General features: G+C 48.0%; 1 protein-coding gene across 2 annotated transcripts; it reads right to left on the reverse strand.

Annotated features, from left to right (window-relative positions):
- Positions 1–1,587: 1,587 nt before the first annotated feature.
- On the reverse strand, positions 1,588–22,588 carry NUB1 (negative regulator of ubiquitin like proteins 1). Of its 2 annotated transcripts, none has more exons than XM_066235321.1 (15): positions 22,491–22,588; positions 19,225–19,343; positions 15,990–16,157; positions 15,801–15,859; positions 15,105–15,175; positions 13,462–13,644; positions 13,212–13,300; positions 9,857–9,963; positions 8,137–8,323; positions 7,462–7,569; positions 6,202–6,354; positions 4,752–4,898; positions 3,896–3,991; positions 3,055–3,232; positions 1,588–2,844 (listed from the first exon to the last, which is right to left on the reverse strand). In XM_066235321.1, the coding sequence occupies exons 1-15, from the start codon at positions 22,558–22,560 to the stop codon at positions 2,666–2,668; spliced, it is 1,914 nt and encodes a 637-aa protein (XP_066091418.1). In that variant the 5' UTR covers positions 22,561–22,588; the 3' UTR covers positions 1,588–2,665. The 2 variants fall into 2 exon arrangements, with proteins under 2 accessions (XP_066091418.1, XP_066091420.1); XM_066235323.1 differs by lacking the exon at positions 22,491–22,588 and adding an exon at positions 22,252–22,484.
- Positions 22,589–23,396: the final 808 nt, after the last annotated feature.

Consider the following 23,396-nt stretch of genomic DNA (forward strand, 5'->3'; position numbering starts at 1 on the left):
AATCATTACCAGCTAGAAGCAGCGGTCATTGGAACTTGGACATGAGCTGCAAAGTATAGAATTGTGACAATTCCAGTGCCATTTGGACTTTTCCTGGACTCCTGCTCCTTGTGACAGCTTCTAACGGACTAAACTGGGGTTGGGTTGCATTTGCAGGGATCTGGAATGCCAACTTGGACTTGGTGAACATGTTAAGGACACTACTCTTTTATGGATTGTTGTTGTATTGGCCAAGAGTTTGCTTAAAGGCTTTAATCACTGTAAAAAAAAAAAATAGAAGACCGGATAAAGATGATGTGACACATATACACTAGAGTATGCTACTCAGCCATAAGAAATGATGACATTGGGCCCTAGCCGGTTGGCTCAGCGGTAGAGCGTCGGCCTGGCGTGCGGGGTACCCGGGTTCAATTCCCGACCAGGGCACATAGGAGAAGCGCCCATTTTCTTCTCCACCCCCCCTCCTTCCTCTCTGTCTCTCTCTTCCCCTCCAGCAGCCAAGGCTCCATTGGAGCAAAGATGGCCCAGGCGCTGGGGTTGGCTCCTTGGCCTCTGCCCCAGGCGCTAGAGTGGCTCTGGTCGCAGCAGAGCGATGCCCCGGAGGGGCAGAGCATCGCCCCCTGGTGGACAGAGCGTCGCCCCTGGTGGGCGTGCCGGGTGGATCCCGGTCGGGCGCATGCGGGAGTCTGTCTGACTGTCTCTCCCTGTTTCCAGCTTCAGAAAAATGCAAAAAAAAAAAAAAAGAAAGTCAGTAAGGTATTAGGACAGAGTGGAGGCAGGTTAACCAAGGACAATGAGAATAATACAAGTTAAATTACTGAATCAAACAGAAGATGCAGTTCCTGCCACATTGGCTCCCCTCCTGGGGATTGTATCAATGTAATCTCCACAAGCAGTGTGCCAAGGTGCCTGTCCCCACACAGCCTTGCCCTCACAGCACGTCACGCCCCCCAGTCTGATGGGTAAAACGTATTTTTTTAAAAAAGATTTTATTCATTTTAGAGAGGAGGGGGGGAGAGATAGAGAAGGGGGGAGGAGCAGGAAGCATCAACTCCCAATGTCCAGGGTTTTGAACTGGCAATCTCTGTTCCAGGTCGACACTTTACCCACTGTGCCACCACAGGTCAGGCAAACGTGGTATTTTGTAGTTTTATGTTTATCTCATGAAGAGTGGGGTTAAGAAAATTTTCATATTTTTTTATAAACCATTTCTAATTTCTTTTTAGTGAATCACGTTTTCCTAGTCTTGGCCCAGTTTTTTTATTTTGGTCTCTTTCTTGTTGATAGTGAGAGCTCTTTATATACCAAAGAGATTTGTCTTTGACGTGAATTGACAATATCCGCCCACCCCACTTTGCCTTGACTGAGAACAGCCAGTAGTGGAGACACAATCCACCCCTCCAGGCTTCCTTCCCACCAGTCCTGCCTTTACGCTCACCTCATTATCACAGACACTGACGTTTGGATTCCCACACAGAACTTGAAGCAGAAGTCTCAGATCTAAATGAAACCCTACCACTCGGGCATTTCCAACACTCGGAACAGTTCAGGAGTCTGAGTAACTTACTGCAAACTTAGGCTGACGAGTTGTGAATATAGTTTCCACCTTTTATTTCCATCTGTATCATCCATTTTAAAGAGAATGACAAGAGAAGACTTGTACCCATTCCGACTGGACTGCTGTCCAAGCTTTATGGAAATGATTATGAAAAAGGTCAAAGCATTGCAGCTGGCCCAACAGGATACGGCAGACCGCCTGCCCTCAGTCAGTGCCGCTGTGGTGACCGGGGAACAGACCTGGTGACTGACGCCTTCGGCGCTGTGTCCTGGGGCTGGAAGGAGTTTCCACTTAATATCCACCTGCAGAGGTCCACGGCGCAATGGGAATGGTTACTTGAGACAGTAGAGTCTATGTACCTTTCAAATAGTCTTTTGCAAAACAGATACACCCCAAACCCCACAAAACCTGGAGAAAATCACCATAATTTCTGGTAGGTAACTCGGCTAGCAGTGAGTTTGATGTGACAGGGCAGCGTCTGAAAGTGCTAATTAAACATAAGTTGCTTTTGCTAGCTTAAGACTTTCCTATTTAATAAAAGATTTATTTTTGTAAAGGATTTTGAACACATATAAATTCTGGATTTCAACCTTAAACTTCAAGTGCGTACGTCACTAAACTAAGAGCATGAACACCAGCATTGCGGACGGGGCGGCCAGCTCGGGGCACGCTGGGGATGCTGCAGAGCTGGTGCCCCTCTGCCCCACGCTGGGCATTTATCAGGGATGGGCCGGAGGGAGGGGCAGGGTGGCAGAGCTGCATCGTGGGAAGACTGATGAGACTAGAGTGGGCTGGGCAGCGGAGAGAGGGCTGGATGAAGACACAGCCCGGAGCGCCCCTCCCCACTGTCCCTTCCTGAAACCTCCCAGCCGCTGGCTCTCTACCCTTCAGGTCTGGGCTGAGAGACCCAGCAGGGAGCTCCTGCCCCACATCCCCCAGAGGGGCTGCACCCTGGCTCCCCAGTCTCCTCCAGCAGCACTCATTCCCACCCCAGCCCTCCCACCCTTCCTACAGCCACGCAGGAAGCACTAAGACGGAAAAGGCCCATGTTACTTTCCACAAGGAGAGAATTTATAAGAAGAAACTGTGCTTCTTTCTGTCCGATACTTAGTTTTTCTTTGCTGCCGACTTGATACTCTCCACGTAGGACAAGTACTCCGCAATGATCATCTCTTCGTCCTCCAGCGTGGAGTCCAGATAGTCTTCCTCGTGCTCCGGAATGTCCTCCAGGATCTCGTTGACGGCCTCGGTCTCCATGTCTTCATCGGTCGAGGCGCTGGACATACCTGCAACAGCCGCACCACCAGAGGGAGTAGGGGACGACAGGAAGAGGAGGAAAGCCCGCAGAGAGGCCGCACGAACCCACGTCAGCCTCGCCACAGCCTCCCAGGACACCGAGCCGCTGGCGTGACATCCACGCCCTCCCCAGTGCCCAGCGGCTGACCCATGTTACAGCCCATCCGTCAGCTTCTCCATATCTGGGGCCCCGGACCCACCTGCAGAATCAGACGGTGACGTGGACGGTGTGGGAGATGAGTCCTCCATGGCAAGCTGCAGGTCAGGCGGCAGACTGCCTCCATTGTGGGCCAGGGTCTGCGCCGCCAGCTGGACATTTCCCCTGAACACCCGCAGGGCGGCCTGGGCTGCCGCCGTGTCAAAGCCCATGTACACCAGCTGGGGGGACAGAAGATGGGCAGCCACTGCGGGCCTGGCACCCTGCAACAGGCACGGTCCAATGCTCCCATCACCCCACACACTGCTAGACAAGCTTCTCATCCAGGAAGTGTTTCAAAAACATGCGCGCAAAAGTGCACTGGCTGTCCCGAAAGCCGCTGTCGGCCCAGTGTGCGCAGGACGCGGCCCAGGTGGCCCAGAGAGAGATGGTTCCCACCCTGCTGTCAGCCCAGTATGCGCGGGACACGGCCCAGAGGGAGACCACTGCCTGGGCAACACAGAAAGGCGGCAAGTTCATGGGTTGAGGACAGTGCTCTCCAAACCTCGTGACCAGGGCCACTGAATAAATGGCCACACAAGAACCAGGTGTCCTCATGTGAAGGGGGAACAGTGTGGACCGAGCCACAGTGACTTCTGATGGTTCCCAGGCAGAGCTGGGCAGAGGCCACCTGGGCAAGCACCAAGTGGCCCGTGGAGGACGCAAGAACCCCCAGCACCTTTCTCCTCCTGCTCCCCGCCCCTGCTGTGGGCTGGGCAGACCCCCGGGGGTGGCCTACGTCACACCAGGCACCTGGGGAGCCAGGACCAGCCCTGCCCACTGCCAACCTTGTCACCCCCACCAATCCCACCCGAGGCCGGACGAGTGACCAAATACTGCCTTACTTGGTCAACATTTTCCTGCGAAGGGTTTTCCTGATGGTTGCTGGTTTCAGGACTGGAATCGCCAAACCACCACATGTAGGGGTTACTGAGAAGGATCTAAAGACACAAGGACAGCCACTACGCAACACGAACACCCGCTCGCTGACAGAGACTGAGCAGCCAGAGGTGCTGGACAAACACCGCAGGGGCTCACTGCTCAGGTGGACGCAGTGGGGGCCCATGCAGAGGGGCTGCGGAAGCAGAGAGACCCACCCTGGCTGCCTAGCAGGCAGGCTGCTGCCAGGGGAGGGAGGAGGAGGGGCCTGTCGTGCTGTCTGTCTCCGGGATTGAGAACAGGCAAGTGCTGGCCCTCCGACCCAAACCAGGACTGAGGGGCCCACGGGACACTGAGAGGAGCTCAGATGAAGAGGAGGAAGAGGCCCTGGCTGGCTGGCTCAGTCGTAGAGCGTCGGAGGTTCTGGGTTCAATTCCCAGCCAGGGCACACAAGGAGAAGCGCCCATCTGCTTCTCCACCCCTCCCCCTCTCCTTCCTCTCTGTCTCTCTCTTCCCCTCCCGCAGCCAAGGCTCCACTGGAGCAAAGTTGCCCGGGTGCTGAGGATGGCTCCATGGCCTCTGCCTCAGGCGCTAGAATGGCTCTGGTTGCAACAGAGCAACGCCCCAGATGGGCAGAGCATTGCCCCCTGGTGGGCATGCCGGGTGGATCCCAGTTGGGCACATGTGGGAAGTCTGTCTGTCTTCCCCCTACCACCCCCTACCCCCGCTTCTAAGTTCAGAAAAAAAAAAAAAAAGTGGAGGAAGAGGTGCCCAGGCCAAGGCTCAGGGCTGCTCAGGGCTTGTGGGGACAGCAGGTCCTACCTTCAGGGCCATGTCCAGGTTCCCGCTGGCTTGGTGGAGGGCCTGCTTGGCAGCGTGGGTGGAGTAGCCCATTCCCTTCAGGGCGTTTATGTTCTCCTGGCGATGCCGTTTCTTTTCTTTCTCCTCCTTCCTAATCTTGGCCAGCTCCTGTGGGAAAACAGCAGAATCCCGCTGAGCTGGGGCTGAGGGTTCGTAGAAAGCCCACGCCATCTGTGCTCTGTCAGGTCTGTAGGCAAACAGGCAGCTGACCCTCTGTCTGTCTTGGCCAGTCAATGAATGACATGAGGGCCACAGAGCAGAGCCGGAGACCTCAGTCGGGGAGAAGAGAGCACCTCACAGTTACCACCAGTCGGCACCAGACTGGCCACTCAGAACCAGGGAGGTGGGCTGACCCCGTTCTCAGGAGTGGTTGGGAGAACTTCCCGCAAGGGTGGGGAGCTGCTCGGCTTCTGATGAATGGCCCAGGTCTCAGTAAATGTGGATTCTGAATGGGGGTGGGGGAGTCCTAGGTGATGTCATAGCTGTTGATCCCCTCCCTCCACCACCAGCCTGGGTAGAAGATGTAAGGAATGATGAAAATAATTATTTTTCAAATTATCTCCTTTTAAAATATTGGCCTTCTAAATGCTAGTAAGACCTTATTGGTAATTAAGTAAGAGTCCAATAGCCAATACAACATCAGCGATGTTTGCTTAGACTGACTATGCACAACACACACACACACACAGAGACACATGGGTGGGCTTTCAGAGGCCTGTCCTTCACCCAGAGACTCTGTGCCTAGGCCCATGGTGAGAAAGGGCTCTGAGGTCACCTGGACCAACCTCGTGTTTCAGAGAGATGGTTCCGTGTCTTCCTGTCCCATTGTTACCTCTCTGGACCTCAGCTTCTTTCATGTGAAACTAGCATATTAGACATGTAACATTCCTTCCAATGCCAGAACTCTTCAGTTTGCTTTTTTTACTGGACTATTCCCACTTGTTTTAAATAACTATAATTGTGTGCCTTTGCTTTCATAACATAATACTGATTATTCCTATGACTGGACTCATGTTTCTAGGCAAGAATATCATCTCAGACCCTAACAATGCCCCTGTGGGAAAATATAAACCCCTCTACAAAGGTTTCCAGGAATACATTACAATAAAAATTAAAAAGAGAGAGGAGACTGCTTGGGTAACTGTACCTAGGAGCGACCTGCCACCATAGCAGGAAGGAAAATGAGGAAACCGCACCATCGGAAAGTGAATGTAGTTAAAAAACAAGTTCCTCCTGACCTCCCAATCTGAAGTGGTGGGGTCCTTGTCATTAGTACCTACGATGGAACTATCTGTTCCTGTTCTTTTACATCCAAGAGCTAAGGCACGTCAGAAACGAGCTGGGTGTGCCTCCAGCTTCACCACTACGAACAGGCACAGGCGGCCAGTGTCCCGAGATCACGTCACGGTACCTCTCTGCGGTTGGTAATGTGGGTGGCTGCGTGGTCCACATTCCCATCACAGGCCCTGAGGCCAAGCCGGGCTTCCTGGGCAGTAAACCCCAACTGCAACAAATTGTGCACTTTCGATGGGTCAATATATAGCTCTTTAAAAAGATGACGAGCCTACAGACAGGAAACACAGAAGAGTCATGTAACTATAGCAACATTAACACAGAGCTAAGCCTAAAGGCTTAGGTTGTCCCCACTGAGAATTAGGGTGTGCCAGGTTTGAGATAAAAACTCTCGTGCCCTGTTATCAATGAAGGCAAATGTTGATAGACAAGACTGCTTATATGACTTACCTGTGACATAACAGGCTGTGTAGTGTGGGAAGGGCTGGTAGCCATTATCCCCTGCTTTTTGTAATAAATCCCAGACTCTGAGCTGTTCACAGGCATCTCTCAGCCCCCGCCCCCACCCCCACCTTGAGTGGGGGCCCACTGGGTCAGCCTAGGCAGTGGCATACAGAATTGAGGGGCACAACTTCTGGTCACCTCTCTAAAGACTCTTCTGCCCCCTCTGCTGGCCAGAGAGGCACTGACAGGTGCAACCTTGGATGCCACAGAGGGGGCTCCCCTTCCCTGGCCTGCTTGCCTCTAGGCAGCTGGATGGCAGAGAAACTTCTAGCCAGTTGTAGAGTGTCAGCCCTGAGTGTGGAAGTCCCGGGTTCAATTCTCAGTCAGGGCACAAAGGAGAAGCAATCACCTGCTTTTCTCCCTTCTCCCTCTTCTCTCTTTCTTCTTCTCCCACAGCCATGGCTAGATTGGTTTGAGCAAGTTGGCCCTGGGCAGTGAGGATGGCTCCATGGCCTCACCTCAGGCACTAACTCAGTTGCTGAGCAACAGAGCAACAGCCCCAGATGGCAGAGCACTGCCCCATAGGGGGCTTACTGGGTGGATCCCAGTTGGGGTGCATGTGGGAATTGGTTTCTCTGCCTCCCTACCTCTCATTTAAAAACAAAAAACAAAAACCCAAGAAACTTCTAGCCAATTGAAGCCATCATCATTTTAAGTTCTTGTTATGGCATCTGGCCTGACCCCTAACAAATACAAATATATTTATGGCACGTATGTTTATGGCACATGTGAGAGAGGGAGCTGAGGGAAAGATGTACATTCCTCAAGTCACAAACTACTGAGTTTACAAAATACACCCCCCCCAGAATCTTTTGGGGATAAAAAAAAAAAACATAGGTGAGAGCAGTCACAGCTCCGTGTGTCGAGTTCTTACCTTGCTGAGGTAGTCCCAAGCCTCCTCACCGTTCCCACTGTGGTAATTCCGGATACCTTGCAGCAAGTAAAGTCTCAAAAATAACACCTTCTCTTTCCCACAATTTCCCTAAAATTATTGGGGAGAGGATAAAAGAGTCTTATTTCTAATTACAAGTCAGTAGTAGTCATGTCCATGACTCCCTTCGTTCTCTACAGGGGTACGCTGGAATTACTAAAATGTGTGTCTCTTTCTTATTGCTGACAGCCAAGGTGAAGACCTCAGAGGACAATGACATCCTCTGTCCCACAAGGAAGATATGGTGTCAGGACACCCATCCCCAGACCCCCAGGGCAGTGGCCCCCTGGTCACCCACAACAGGACCAGCATCCGCTGCCCTGCTATCCCAGCAGGAAGCAGAATTCCGCCGACCCGCAGAAATCACCTGAGAAGAATCCCTATCCGACTCTCAGCACGTGAGCTGTGACTCCCTCGTGGGAACTGCTCCTCCTCAACATGTCTACTCCCAGCAGTTACATCCCCCCTGGCCTGTATGGAATGTCACCTGAGCCCCGGTTTGAGTGGGTAGTGGTTCCTGAGCTACCTTTGGGCAGCCATCTGAATACCATCATGGGAATGTGCCCAGGTTCTAGGAAAGGGCTCTGAAAGCCCTCCCGCCAGCGAACTGCGATGTACCTTTATGTGAACCAGCCTCTGGTGATTTTCCCCATAGCAGTTTTTAAAGCACTTCTGGGCCAAGTTTAGCTTCTTCTCCGCATCATCCAGGCAGTCCAATTGTTCCAGGCGGAAGTAGCACCACACGATGTCCAGCTGCAGCACCGCGTAGTTGTCCACCGTGTCCAGCAGCTCCCGGCAGCACTCGCTGAGGAGAGAGAAGCGACCTCAGACACTGGACCCTGCGTGCCGGCAACTCACCGTGTCTGCCTCGCAGCACGGGTCTTCCCAGCGCCAAGTCACTCTACATCAGAGGCCCGATGTCTATGTCGGGAGCCATATTTATAATCTAAATCCTTCCAACAGGAGGAGGGGGGTGACATTTTTTATTCATAATCTAGGCCTATAAAAGAGATCATGAAATCAACACTTTTTATATAATAAATCTGAAACTGCTAGGTTTATATTTGACTGGGTTTATATTTCCTGGGTGATCATGTCACCCAGGAAAAAACATATTTTAAAGTCTTATATAAAATGACACTAAAGTTGCTACCTTTCTTTTTTTGTTTTTTTTTGTTTTGTTTTGTTTTGCTTTGTTTTCTGAAGTTGGAAACGGGGAGGCAGTCAGACAGACTCCCGCATGCACCCAACAGGGATCCACCCGGCATGCCCACCAGGAGGCGATGCTCTGCCCATCTGGGGCATCGCTCTGTTGCAGCCAGAGCCATTCTAGCGCCTGAGGCAGAGGCCATGGAGCCATCCTCAGCGCCCGGTCCAACTTTGCTCCAATGGAGCCTTGGCTGCAGGAGGGGAAGAGAGAGACAGAAAGGAGGGACAGGAGGAGGGGTGGGGAAGCAGATGGGCACTTCTCCTGTATGCCCTGGCCGGGAATCAAACCCGGGACTCTGGCACACCAGGCCGACGCTCCACCACTGAGCCAACCGGCCAGGGCCTTAAAGTTGCTACCTTTCAACCAATTTCAAACACAGTCTATTTCTCATATGCTTGGACAGCAGCCTCTTGGTACCATTTCCCATTATGAGGAACCAGGACTCCTCGGGAGCCACTGGCTCCTGGGCAGGGGCAGGAAACGCCCATGACAACTCTCGAACACCCTGGGAACCGGAGACCAGAAACTACCAGCGTTAGGTCAAAAGGGTATAGAAAGAAACCCTCACTATTGACATCATCTTTGGAGGATGCTAGGGCAGCCACTCATTTATTCTGAAGACAAGAAAATAAGGTAAAAGAACCACGCATCTTATTCCATCTTTCAGTACAAATTGTACCTCAGCATAACCAAATAGCTGATGAGGAAAACTATTTCCTTGCAGAAGAATTCTAGCAACAAATGCAGAAGCACTAATAAGGTGTCACCTGTCTTTGAGGCTCTAGTACAACAGTGGATTTGGGGAATGGTCACTGAGACCAAATGCAGAGAGTGAAAAGCCACTGGGGCTGGAGAACAGGCCATGCAGGCTGCTAACACCTCCCAGGAAACAAGCACGGAGTCCAACACGCTTGTGTGCACAAGTTTACAACACTGTTTGTAGGGGAGCTCAGTCAGAGAACGTTCAGGAAAGACGTAATGTACAGATTGGTCTGCCCTGTAGCTACTCTCACATTGACCTTGTCTGGGGTGAGAGCCCGAGTCTGAGGCGCAGAGATGGGCGGGCGCTGTGTACACCTCCGCACCGTCTTCCCCAAACTGAGTGCCCTCAGGAGCAAGCACGCCTACCAGAAGTACTTGTCGGCGTCTAGAAGAAAAGGCAAGGCTATCTCGTACTCTTTTTTCTTCAGGAAGGCTCTGCCTTTCTCGTGATGTCCCATGGCTAACATGAGGGCCTGCAGAGACACAGGACTGTCAGAAACACCGCTGTGAACTATAATAACACAACACACAAAAACCATATTAAGTCTAATGAAATCAAAGTAAAAACAATATATCACAACTACAGTAATTTAAAAGCCCAAATTAAGAAAAATAAAATTAAAGCCTCATTTCATTTAAATGCTGACATCAAGCCATACAATTTAACGTGGCTGACATGGCCACACCAACACCTGTCCCTTTGTTCCCTAAGTTCAGGTTAGTGTCTGCTGGCCTCAACAGTCCTGGTACTCTCTATGATGAAAGAATAAAACAGCAGCCAAAATCCACCTGACCAGGTGGCGGCCCAGTGTATAGAGCAGCAGTTCTCAACCTGTGGGTCGCGACCCCAGCGGGGTCGCCTAAAGCCATCGGAAAATACATAATGCATATCAGGTATTTACATTCAGAATCATAACTGTAGCAAAATTACAGTTATGAAGTAGCCACCAAAATTATTTTTTGGTTTGGGGTCACCACAACATGAGGAACTGTATTGCGGGGTCACGGCATTAGAAAGGTTGAGAAGCGCTGTTATAGAGCGTCAGCCTGGAATGCTGAAGAGCCAGGTTTGAAACCTGAGATCGCTGGCTTGAGCATGGGATCATAGACATGACCCCAACTTGAGCCCAAAGGTCACTGGCGTGAGCCCAAGGTCACTGGCTTGAGCAAGGGGTCACTCGCTCTGCTGTAGCCCCCCAGTCAAGGTACATATGGTAAAGCAATCAATGAACAACTAAGGTGCCACAACTATGACTTGATGCTTCTCATCTCTCTCCCTTCCTGTCCGTTCCTGTCTATTGCTTTCATCTCTTTTGCTAAAAAAGAAAAAAAAATTTTAAACAGTGATCTAGAATATTTTAAAGTATATTAACATTTTTAGATTTGAATTTTTACGTAATTCAATCTTGCAAAGGTTTCCCAAAATGATCTGGATGTCACTTTTCTTTAAATTTCTCACTTGTTGATTTTAAAGAGAGAGGGAGAAAGGGAGAAACATGAATTTGTTGTTCCACTTATCCATGCATTTTACCAGCTGATTCTTTTTTTTTTTTTTTGTGACGGAGACAGAGAAAGACAGAGAGGGACAGACCAACAGGAAGGGAGAGAGATGAGAAGCATCAATTCTTCATTGTGGCACCTTAGTTGTTCATTGACTGCTTTCTCGTATGTGCCTTGATTGGGGGGGGGGCTACAGCAGACCGAGTGACCCCTGGCTCAAGCCAGTGACCTTGGGGTTTTGAACCTGGGTCCTCCACATGCCAGTCCGATGCTCTAGCCACTGCGCCACCGCCTGGTCAGGCTACCAGCTGATTCTTGTATGTGCCCTTACTCGGGATCAAACCCGCAACCTTGGCATATTGGAACGATGCTCTATCCAACTGAGATACCTGGTAGGGCTGGATGTCAGTATTTAATATGAGAGCAGTGGACAAATAATTCCAACATTAAAAAAAGAAAAAGGAAACATCAATCTACTGGCAGCTACTGAGTGCTCTTAGCTTTAATCCTTAATTTTAACATAATAATTCATACAGTGAAACCTAATCAAAACTGTCTTTTAAAGAAAAATTAAAATTAACTGGACCCACAGCAACTAGAGCTTTTCACAGCAGAAAGCTAGTGGACTCCAGCTCAGAGACTGAGCTCAGGGTCCCAGCTGCACAGTGCTGCTAGAGAGAACCCCTTGGACATGTGCAAAGGTAAATCTCTCCTACCTATTCCAAATTCTAGAACAGGGAAGGAGAGTGGAAAGATGGGGCGACACAGCAGGATCACCTGTCATTCTTCACCCAAACTATACAGTTCCACCAGCACCCCACTCTAATCCATTCCTCAAGGGGCATGGCCCTGTAAGTAAATAACAACAAACAGCCAAAGCCGAAGGCAGGCATCGCAACACTCAGGAACGTTCAAAGTCACTGCTACAAGTGCTGCAGGACAGCGAGGTCGTGCCGTTTGTACTACAGCCCTGGAGGTGACAGGGTGAGCCTGCTGTATACAACTGTGCATTGTACAGTTACAGCTTCTGTTTATAAGCCAGAGACAGAAACCTGTTTCTGATCCTTTATAACATTCCACAATAAAATGACTAGAGCAGCTCTGGTCAGTTGGCTCAATGGTAGAACATTCGCCCAGTGTGTGGAAGTCCCGGGTTCGAGTTCCAGTCAGGGCACACAGGAGAACCACCCATCTGCTTCTCCACCCCTTCCACTTCTCTCTCTCTCTCTTTCTTCCTCTCCTCCAGCCATGGCTCCATTGGAGCGATTTGGCCCCAGGTGCTGAGGATGGCTCCATGGTTTCACCTCAGGCACTAAGAGGAGCTCAGTTGCTGAGCAAGAGAGCAAGGCCCCAGATGGGCAGAGCATCGCCCCCTAGTGGGCTTTCTGGGTGGAGCCTGATGGGGTACATGCAGGAATCTGTCTCTCTGCCTCAACTCTGTCTGAATAAAAAATAAAAATAAAAAAAATAAAAGACTAGAGAACCAGCTGTGCTCTAACAGCAAATCCAAGCACAAGCCACAAGTTCCTTATAGCAGTGGTCCCCAACCCCCGGGCCGTGGACCATTTTGTACCAGTCTGCAGAGAAAGAATAAATAACTTATATTATTTCTGTTTTATTTATATTTAAGTCTGAATGATGTTTTATTTTTTTTAAATGATCATATTCCCTCTGTTCCATCTGTCTAAGACTCACTCTTGACGCTTGTCTCGGTCACGTGATACATTAATCCATCCCACTCTAAAGGCCGGTCCGTGAAAATATTTTCTGACATTAAACTGGTCCGGCCACACCAGGCGGTGGCGCGGCGGATAGAGTGTCAGACTGGGATGCAGAGGACCCGGGTTCGAGACCCCAAGGTCACCAGCTTGAGTGCGGGCTCCTCTGGTTTGAGGAAAAGCGCACCAGCTTGAACCCAAGGTCACTGGCTCCAGCAAGGGGTTACTCGGTCAGCTGAAGGCCCACAGTTAAGGCACATAGGGGAAAGCAATCAATGAACAACTAAGGTGTTGCAACGCGCAATGAAAAACTAATGATTGATGCTTCTCATCTCTCTCCGTTCCTGTCTGTCTGTCCCTGTCTATCCCTCTCTCTGACTCACTCTCTGTCTCTGTAAAAAAAAAAAAAAAGAAAAAAGAAAAAAAGTTCATCATATATTGAAAAAAAAAAAACCAGTCCGTGGCCCAAAAAAGGTTGGGAACCACTACCTTATAGTACTTACTTTTCTTTCTGATGGAGGAATTTTGATTGATCTGCCCGTCTGGTTGGCTATGTCTAGGTATGGTGCACTTTCTGAATCTAGCATCTCAGCTGCAATAAGACCAAAGAGAATGTGAATTCAATGTTGAAGAGCAATGATGGTGACATTTAGAAATGTCAGGCTGCTGGGAAGAAAAGCCAGGGAGAAATGTGAAGCCTCCACAATGGCCCTGAAGCCCTGAGTGAGGTGAAAAGCCCTGAGCCCTGTGCACCTCTCTCCGCTAGAATCTCGAGTCCTCTCTTCATCCTCTGAATTCTCTTTTCCTTTAGTTCGACTTCGTTCAGCTCTTCCTCTTCGACCTGAGAGTTCTTCTTCACATCCTCCTCAGACTGCTTCAGCTCGAGCACCATAGCTTTGACGTTGTGCATCACGCCTTGCTCTTCTAGTGCTTTCCCTGGGAAAACCAGACATGCATGTCAGAAAAGGTGCCCTTATACGTCCTGGGTAACAGGCCATTCTCTGTGTTCAATAGAATTTGTTTTTTTTATTCAGTGAGAGGAGGGGAGGCAGAGAGATAGACTCCTATATGTGCCCAGACTAGGATCCACCCGGCATGCCCACTAGGGGGCGATGCTCTGCCCATCTGGGGCATTGCTCATTGCTCAGCAACCAAGCTCTTCGTAGTGCCTGAGGTGGAGGCATGGAGTCATCCTCTGCACCCAGGATCAAGTGTCTACAATTGAGCCATGGCTACAGGACAAGAAGGGGGGGGGGAGAAGCAGATGGGTGCTTCTCCTGTGTGTCCTGACTAGGAATCAAACTAGGGATACCTACACACCAGGCCAATGCTCTACCACTGAGCCAACTAGCCAGGATCATCTTATCATATTTTAAAGCTTCAACAAAAGCAATGAAAACTATGGGTAAAGGTGGTCAAAAGGGACACACTTTTACTTATTAAAAAAATAAAACACAGAAAAAACTTCTAAGTTTCTGGTCCACAAATAAACCCTCAGGTAAATGGAAAGAATATGTACACACAGGGGCACATCAGTGTGGGAAGAATAGGTTTAGTAGGGCACTGGAAGAACCGTAAAGCTGGGTGTTTAGCCTTTATAAATAAAGGGGGGCTCTGGGCAGATTAAAGACCCCAAACAGTGATGGAAGAAGACGTGACTTGGGTTGGTGAGCACATAAACAATTCACAGATGATGCAGTATACAATACAAAGGACTGTATAGCTGAAACCTGTCTAATTTTATTAAGCAACATCACCCCAACAAATTCAATAAAAAAGAAAAACAAACAAACAAAAGAAGTTTTCATACAGATAAAGCCAATACAAGAAAACACAGAATATCCCATCTGACTCTTGGGTCAGAGAAAGAACTTCTTAGAACATACACAAGAAGGTGAAAAACTGATGAATTTCATAACACCAAGGATTTCTGTCCAATGAAAGATAACACAAGTAGGATTTTAAAATTCTTTTTTTTTTTTTTTTCATTTTTCTGAAGCTGGAAATAGGGAGAGACAGTCAGACTCCCGCATGCGCCCGACCGGGATCCACCTGGCACGCCCACCATGGGCGACGCTCTGCCCACCAGGGGGCGATGCTCTGCCCATCCTGGGCGTCGCCATGTTGCGACCAGAGCCACTCTAGCGCCTGGGGCAGAGGCCACAGAGCCATCCCCAGCGCCCGGGCCATCTTTGCTCCAATGGAGCCTTGGCTGCGGGAGGGGACGAGAGAGACAGAGAGGAAAGCGCGGCGGAGGGGTGGAGAAGCAAATGGGCGCTTCTCCTGTGTGCCCTGGCCGGAAATCAAACCCGGGTCCTCCGCACGCTAGGCCGACGCTCTACCGCTGAGCCAACCGGCCAGGGCCTTAAAATTCTTCATACTTTGCCATAACATACCTAGCTGAAGTTGTTTCTTATTTATGAAAATTTTGATATAATTTTCTTGAAATCCAAAGGTCTCAGCTATTCTGTAAAATAAAACAATGAAAACTTTAGGTAATCAAATGTTGTCATTTTCCTGAACCCATCCATAAGAACCCTGATGCAGACTGAAGAAGAAAATGAGGAAAATCGGCTTCAGAGACACGGGCTGGCTAGCCCTGGAGGTGCTCAAAGACTTAACTGTTCAAAAAGATACCCATGAGTGATACAACCGTTAGAATTTCACCAGGAGGTGACAGGCAGATGGGCCAACAGCCTGAAATCAGCTAAAACGTTTTGTGGAACATCTCAGCAAGTTATTAGTGCACTGAGGGGTACAATTCAACACTAATGACCTGGTAAGCACCAGGCTGTCTCTTATTTATGTCATCTACTCACTGATTCGCTCATGTATCGAGTATGTATCAATGGGTGGTGGACCCAGGGTTCCCACCTGATCTCCAGGTTTCCCAGGAAATGAAGAAGAGCGGTGTGAGTGTTGAATTCTTGTTTGCCCTTAGTGGCCAGAGTGAGCCTGAATAAGTCCTGCAGCCTCGATTTTCCCTTCCATCAAGTGGGAAGAACAAAACCTGCCCTAGCTCTCTTTCAGGCAGGCCACCAAGATCAAACAAGCCAACGTACAAGGCACCAGGCACACAGATAGATACTTACTTAGATCTCAGCTCTCTGCCAGTAATGTCCAATCGAGTTTTCAGGAGGTTCTTCCTATCCTATTTAAAAATCAAACAAATAAAATAACTTTGAATTACAACTTTTTTTAAAAATCATCATGGATTTGGTCACCTCACTAGGTTAAACAGGTATTATTAGTACCTGTGTAAACTTGAGAAAATCACTCACTTTTCTCTGTCGTGGAGGTAAAAATACCTCGATAGTAGCAATTCCTGTTGCCTTATAGTTTTCATTTCCTGTGCCACGCTCAATCGCCTTGCAACGTATTTCTTCTATGACCTTCTCAACTTCGTTTTCACAACATTCTAGCTTGTCAGAGTACTTCTTAGCAAGTTCCTAAGAAGAAACATCAGGAAATACAGCTCAATGTAGTACCAACCCAAAGTCAGGTGGGCGTCAAAATACATGTAGGATGGTCAGGGAAAAATCTCTGATCAGTGCTGGTCTCATCCCCGATCGTGAAATCCAGGCTCATCTAGTATCTTGAAAGGTACAGAAACAAATAAACGATAGGAAAACAGACACCACAGAAAAAGTGAATATAACTCAGATTATTCTAGGGAGAAAAGTGAATTAATTATAACTTATGGGATTGTAATACATAAAAACCATTTTAAAAACCAGTGAACTGATCAACTCTACTGGAGAAAAAAGAAAACACAGAAACATTCCAAGTTTTCTAGCATGTGGGAACAAGTGAGGGTCAACGTAAATAATTTTCTGAACAGAAAATTCTGAATCACTGCTACGGCTTATAAAATAATAAGATGCTAGAATGACTCAACAGAACTCAAGAAAATATTCCACTTACTATTACGGTTTATTATAAAGCAACTAAACATCTAGATAAAGAGGTATACAGTCTGACCAGGCGGTGGTGCAGTGGATAGAGCGTCAGACTGGGATGCTGAGGACCCAGGTTCGAGACCCCGAGGTCGCCAGCTTGAGCGTGGGCTCATCTGGTTTCGAGCAAGGGGTTGCTTGGTCTGCTGAAGGCCCATGGTCAAGGCACATATGAGAAAGCAATCAATGAACAACTAAGGTGTTACAACGCTCAATGAAAAACTAATGAGTGATGCTTCTCATCTCTCCGTTCCTGTCTGTCTGTCCCTGTCTGTCTCTCTCTCTGTATCTGTAAAAAAAAAAAAAGTATACAGGTGGAGTCTGAAAAGGCCCAGGGTGCAACACATAATATGTCTGCCAATCTGGAAGCTCCCCCAAATCCAAACCCATCATGAAAGGGTTTTCATGACGGTTATATTACATGGGCATGACTGAGTAAATCATTGGTCATTGGTGACTGACTGAATCTCCAGCCTTCTTCCTTTCCCTCAGAGGTTGGAGGGTGTGGCTGAGAGTCTCCAAGCTTCCAATCAGTTTGGACTTTTGGCGACCAGCCCTATCCTGAAGGGCTGCCTCATTAGAACAAAAGATGCTCCTATCACCCTTACCACTGGGGAAATTCCAAGGGTTTTAGGAGCTCTATGTCAGGAACCAAATAGCTTTCTTATTATGCCACACCTAATTTCGAAGCCAAGAGAGTATAACAAGCAAATTCAGAAAAAAGGTCAGAAGGTGTGTTGCAAAAAAAATAAATTTAAAAAAAAAAGGACCACCCAATGTTCTTATGACAATCCTTAGTCCCTGAGGAATGTTACATGATGTATCTCAAGAGACTCAGGCTGAGAAAGCAGAAAAGTATGTGCCAGGATACTCCAGTATAATAGATGTCTATAAAAAATTATTCATGTTTTCTCTGCTTAGGTAAGCAGGAAGTTCTGTTTATAGAAATTTCACTTACATAAAATAAGGCCATTTTGGATGCCATGAAAAACTGAGGCACAATTATTAGAAAAACATGGTAGTTTGGAGAAATGAACAGTGCTATAGCATAAAAAATGCTAGGGGAGGAGAGCCGTTGTTTTCTAGCAAGGCAGACGGAGACCTGACACTCCCCCTAAACACGTAACACACTCACTGACAGGCACCAGTACTGCCACACTAGCAGGTCAAAAGTTGTTCCCAGATCAATAACTTTTGTTAATGCTGTAAAGATATTAAAAATAGTATACAGTGGTACCTTGAGATACAAACAGACCAACATATGATTTTTTTTTAAGATACAAGCTGCGACTCGGTCCATATTTTTGTTTGAGATCCGAGCAAAATTCCAAGATACGAGTTGTGATTTGGGAAGCTACCACTAGTTGGCGCACTGGCACACGGGTCCAGTATTGGCTGTTAGATATACGAGTTGACTGATTTATGAGCTCGGTTACAGAATGAATTAAACTTGTATCTCAAGGTACCACTGTATATGCTCCAGAAATCAGGTAACATTCTCATAGGAAAAAATCTTATTAAACAAAAATAAGCTTGTCAATTGCTAGTAAGAAGTGGGTGCTTACTTATCACTGCTGTTTTTGGTTACGCTCAATATTTACCTGTGCCTGGTGATTTCAGAAATCTTATTTACCAATGAGGACGAAAAAAAGAGGCACTGTAAAAATACTAACAAAAGCAATCTCATAGGGTGATCCGATCATAAATTGCTAACTGGGCAGATACTGGTGGGTAATCACGACTCAGGGGTTAACGTCTGTACTGAAAGGTTACCTGTGCCTTAAGCCCTGCCCACTGTTCTTGTATACCTAGGTTAACACACCTTTGAAATGCCTCTTTTTCTGACCCCTTGAAGTGTAACCACCTTCAAGGGAGCACACAACCTTGTTAACTGTCCTGTAATCCAATCCCCACCTTGCTTTTTCCCTTGATCTTATGTAATCTTCCTTAATTACAAATGTACACAGGAAACTACAAACTGTCATTCTGGGAAGCATTCTCTTCAGTCTGTTGAGGTCTTGCTTCTAGGCTTGTTCTTTGGCTCAAATAAACTCTAATTAACTTATCAAAATTTCTACCAGTTGGGACGTTTTTAAGTCAACATGGAGGAGACTTATGACACTGCTAATTATCTAGCTCTTAAAAAGAAAAATACCGGCTGACCTGTGGTGGTGCAGTGGATAAAGCATTGACCTGGAACACTGAGGTCATTGGTTCGAAACCCCAGGCTTGCCTGGTCAAGGCATATATGGGAGTTGATGCTTCCTGCTCCTCCCCTTGTTCTATCTCTTTCCTTCCCTCCCCATTTCTCTAATAAAATGAATGAATAAATAAAAATCTCTGACAGACTGCAACAGAGTTATAAAAAAATAAATAATTAATTAAAAATACTATCTGACCTGTAGTGGCGCAGTGGATAAAGCCTCAACCCAGAACACTAAGGTTGCAAGTTCAAAACCCTGGGTTTGCCTGCTCAAGGCACATATGGAAGTTGATGCTTCCTGCTCCTCCCCCCTTCTCTCTAAAATGAATAAAGTTAAAAAAAAAAAAAGAAGAATACCTTTAATGCCAAACCAACTTCTTTATTTTCGTCTGTATATGGAGGTTTCCAAAGTTGAATTCTGTCTTCCCTTAAAAACTGGGTCAATTTTGCTTGGAGGTATTTTTTTTGCGCCATCCCTGAAAGCAAACAGTACAGCCATGTTACCCCACACCACATTTCAGAGTGTTTTATAACATCCTAATGCATTCATTCATGTGCTTTGTAGAGGAAGCAGAGCCGCCCCCACTTTCCCCACTCTAGTTTAATCTAAATTACTTCTAGACTGGCCTTGGTCAATTGGTTAGAGTGCCGTCCAGATACATCAAGTTTGCAGGTTCAATCTCTGGTCAGGGCACATAAAAGAATCAACCAATCAATACATAAATAAGTGGAACATAAATAATCAATCAATACATAAATAAGTGGAGTCGATGTGTCTCTCTCTCTTTAAAATCAATCCACAATTTTTTAAAAATTTTAAATAGACACAAATACACACATATCTACATATAATAAATACACTAGGATATATGTTAGTTATATATTATATATTACATTAAAATTTGTATTTCAAGGCTGCTAATATGTAGCAAAGTTTACTACACTTTTCTATTTCTTAACCCGCTGTTATTCTCTGATCTAAGAAAAAGATAAGAGAAGATAAAAACCTAAAGTAGTCAACCTTTCTAAGAAACTCAACACAGAGCTTATAAAGTCTCTTGTATTTTGGCTACTCTAACATGAAACAAATACCAACTACCCTGGTAGGCAAACAGAAAGAAAAGTCAGCTTGAACTGTGAACTATCAATAATAAATATTCCCTATACTGAATTTTTAAAGTGAAAAATGTAGTTCTACAATGATGGAAAAGGATTACATGGTATTTTGTAATAATAGCCTATGTAGATCTACATATGTAACACTGACTAGTTGCAATATCATTTCACAGCTGAGAAAACCCAGGCTCCAAGTTTGTAAAACAACCCAACCAAGATCACAAAATTCAGGCGGCACCACAGCTCGCACCAGGACTTCTGCCTGCGACACTGGACTCTGTCTCAAGAGACCTTGCTGCTTCTCTGTCCCAGGTATGTAACTGCTCTCTCCCAAAGAAGCACCTGCCAGCAATGGCTACTGGGACCTGGGCAGCAAAGCAATTCAGACTGCTGGGGGAGGCTGCCAGGACCCAGAAGCAGTTGAAAGTAGTAGTGTGGCCACGCCAGACAAGCAGGAAGTGATTAGGTCCTGAGGATGATAAATGCAGGTACCAGAAAGTGGAAAAATATGAGTGAATGTAACCTAGATAAGTAACTTCATTTTTTCTGTTTAGGTCCAGTATTCCACTCTCCCAAACTCAATACACCTGATTTTTAAATCAAGTTTGATAACCTACGTGTTTTTCATAAACAAGTACTTAAACACACACACACACACAATCTCTAAATCTATTTTTGTATCAGTTTTGGGGTGTGAAAGAGGGTAATCAGGCCAGGGAGAGGGAAGGGGAGGAAGGAATACCCACATGGGGAAGAGGGTTGTGCGCTCCCAGAGGATCTAGAGAACCCTAGATATATTCCAGCACTGAGTGCTTCACTCACAGAAAAGCGCATATTAGCACTGATGTGTATTAGCTTTCCAAATACAAATAACTCACAAGACCACTAGACAAAAGCTACGTCCTTGCTCATACACCTCCAGAAATTCTGAATAAAACATTACAAGGGAAGAACTGTTTCAAATGGGCTGCATACTGAAGCCAGGCTGTTTGGAAGGCTGAATGCACACCCTCTGCCATTCTGTCCAACTAATTACCTGGGTCCAAAGGGTCTCATAACCCTCCTTTTTTTTTTAAAAGGATTTATTTTTTTATTTATTTTTATTTTTTTCTTTACAGGGACAGAGAGAGGAATAGATAGGGACAGACAGGAACGGAGAGAGATGAGAAGCATCAATTATCAGTTTTTCGTTGCGACACCTTAGTTGTTCATTGATTGCTTTCTCATATGTGCCTTGACCGCGGGCCTTCAGCAGACCGAGTAACCCCTTGCTTGAGCCAGGGACCTCCTTGGTGAGCTTTTTTTTTTTTTTAATTTTGCTCAAGCCAGATGAGCCCGCGCTCAAGCTGGCGACCTCGGGGTCTCGAACCTGGGTCCTCGGCATCCCAGTCCCACGCTCTATCCACTGCGCAACTGCCTGGTCAGGCTCATAACCCTCCTTAGTGTGGACCCCTGCCCTCCCCCCACCTCCTCACACTCCACCCACAGCCCATAAACAGCAAGGAGGGGCTACATCAGCTCAGCTTAGTAATAGTTAGACAAAGACGAAACCACCCTCGTGAAGCTTAACAAAACGACCGATATAGACAGACAGCAGACTAAGCGAGGACACAAATCAAATCAAATCAAAGGGAGAAAAATGGTTTAAAAAACATCGGTTTCCGATGTTTTCAAAGCTCTGCAGGTGCCATACAACGTTCCACATGATAGCTTCCCCCCCAAAAAAAAACCCAGCAGAAATCCATTCATATCACTGCTCCAAACCGAAAGTGAAACATTTCAAATCACTCCTTTAGGATGTTCACTTTCGCTTTTGTAATAAAAATCTAGCGCTAGGGTCTGTCCCTCTCACTACAACAGGACAACCCCCAGGACACAACCTTTAACCGAGAGCTTCTCCAATATACATATATTTCCCAATATATATCGGAGAATATATAATACATATATATAATTGGTATACATATAAATAGATCCTTGTATTGAAAATTAAGAGTAAGGGAAGGGAGTGAGGGATACAGAATCAGACCGTCGAGGCTGTACAACATCAGTTGTATTCTCCTATTAATTTAGCGCAATCTGGATTCGGTTGCAATGGCATTCGTGGAAGGGCAATGTTGATTCAAGCTTCCGGTGTGATGAATTTTTACGCTACATACATTTCCCTCTGTCTTCTCCTCCCCCCCAAAAACCCCAACACTCCATCTTTTTTTTAAAAACCCAAATACACCACCGCCCCCGCTCAGCCCAGCGCAGCGCAGCACAAACCTAGAGCCCCGCGAACTGCCGGCGCGTCGGGAAGCCCCGACCGCCGCCCCGGCCGCGGCCTCCGGTCCTGGCGGGGCCTCCACGCAGGACGTACAGAGCCCACCGCCGCAGCCGAGGCCACGCCCGACCCGGGCGGGTTAGGCGTCGGGGTCACGCCGGGGACCCGAGGGTGGGGGGCCGCCCGACGGCAACGCGGAGACCCGGATCCAGGGCTGGACGCTCGGCCGCCCTCTCCTTACCTGCGCCACAGCTGCGCCACCGCGACCTGCAGAGTGCCCGGATGCGGTGGCGGCCGCCGTTAGTTTTCATTCCGGGTGAGGCCGGCCCCGCCCCTGCCGCCGCGAAGTCCGGAAGGAGGGTCGCGTGGGCGGGGCTAAGGTAGGGGCGGGCCTTAGGAGGGGAGAAAGTGGACTCGTGGTAGGCCCTGGTTGTGGGCGGGGCTAACACTGGGCGGAGCTAGAATGGCTAATGTAGGCGGGGCCAATCGACGGGTTAGATAGCATGTGGGCGGGGCTAATGCTTGGGGGGGGTTGTGGGCGGGGTTTGGGCGAGGCGAGGACACTAGCGTGTGCGAGGCTTTGGAGACCGAGAACCGCGCCCCTAGGAGCCAAAGGGGAAAAATCGATCCGACTCCGTTTGCCCGACTTCAGAGTCAAAAACAAATGGACCCTGGTTTTGTTCTTCCAAAAACTTTCGAAGAGGCCAGTGCACCTTGCAGGAAGACCCGGAGGGAGGTCTGGACATCCTGCAGTCGGGTGCTGCGCTCTCGCCGGCCCCTGGATCTAGGCTAGGCCAAACGGGCGTCACCCCTAAACCTCCGCTGTCATCCTGCCCTCCATCACCCAGCCCCGCTCGCCCTCAGGGGGAAGTTTCGGTGCCTGCGGTGGGCCCTGCTAACCTCGTGTTCGTCATGCTCTCAGCAAGATTGACGGAGATCCGCCAACCTCCGGAGTGTTCTGCCCCAGTTGTGCTACATACAAATAAACCTGTGGCCTGAGCTGTGTCTGTGTGTCCAGGTGAGGGAACCTGACGTATGTGGAACAACTAAGGGCAGTTTGAGAACTGCCCGGAGAACTGGGCAGAGCACAGGTTCTGGCAGAGCATGGAGAGGTGGTTCCATAAAACTTGTGCAAGCAGAATGGGCA

The sequence above is a fragment of the Saccopteryx bilineata genome, chromosome 6 (genome assembly GCF_036850765.1).
Source record: "Saccopteryx bilineata isolate mSacBil1 chromosome 6, mSacBil1_pri_phased_curated, whole genome shotgun sequence".
NCBI classification, from domain to species: Eukaryota; Metazoa; Chordata; class Mammalia; order Chiroptera; family Emballonuridae; genus Saccopteryx; species Saccopteryx bilineata.

Coding starts and splice junctions, on each gene's coding strand:
- NUB1 (XM_066235321.1), bottom strand. CDS start 22,560: ATGAAAACTAACGGCGGCCGCCACCGCATCCGGGCACTCTGCAGGTCG. Junction 13,645..15,104: donor TAAGAAACAACTTCAGCTAG/GTATGTTATGGC, acceptor TGGTTTTCCCAG/GGAAAGCACTAGAAGAGCAA. Junction 3,992..4,751: donor ACCTGGACATGGCCCTGAAG/GTAGGACCTGCT, acceptor TTGTGTCTTTAG/ATCCTTCTCAGTAACCCCTA.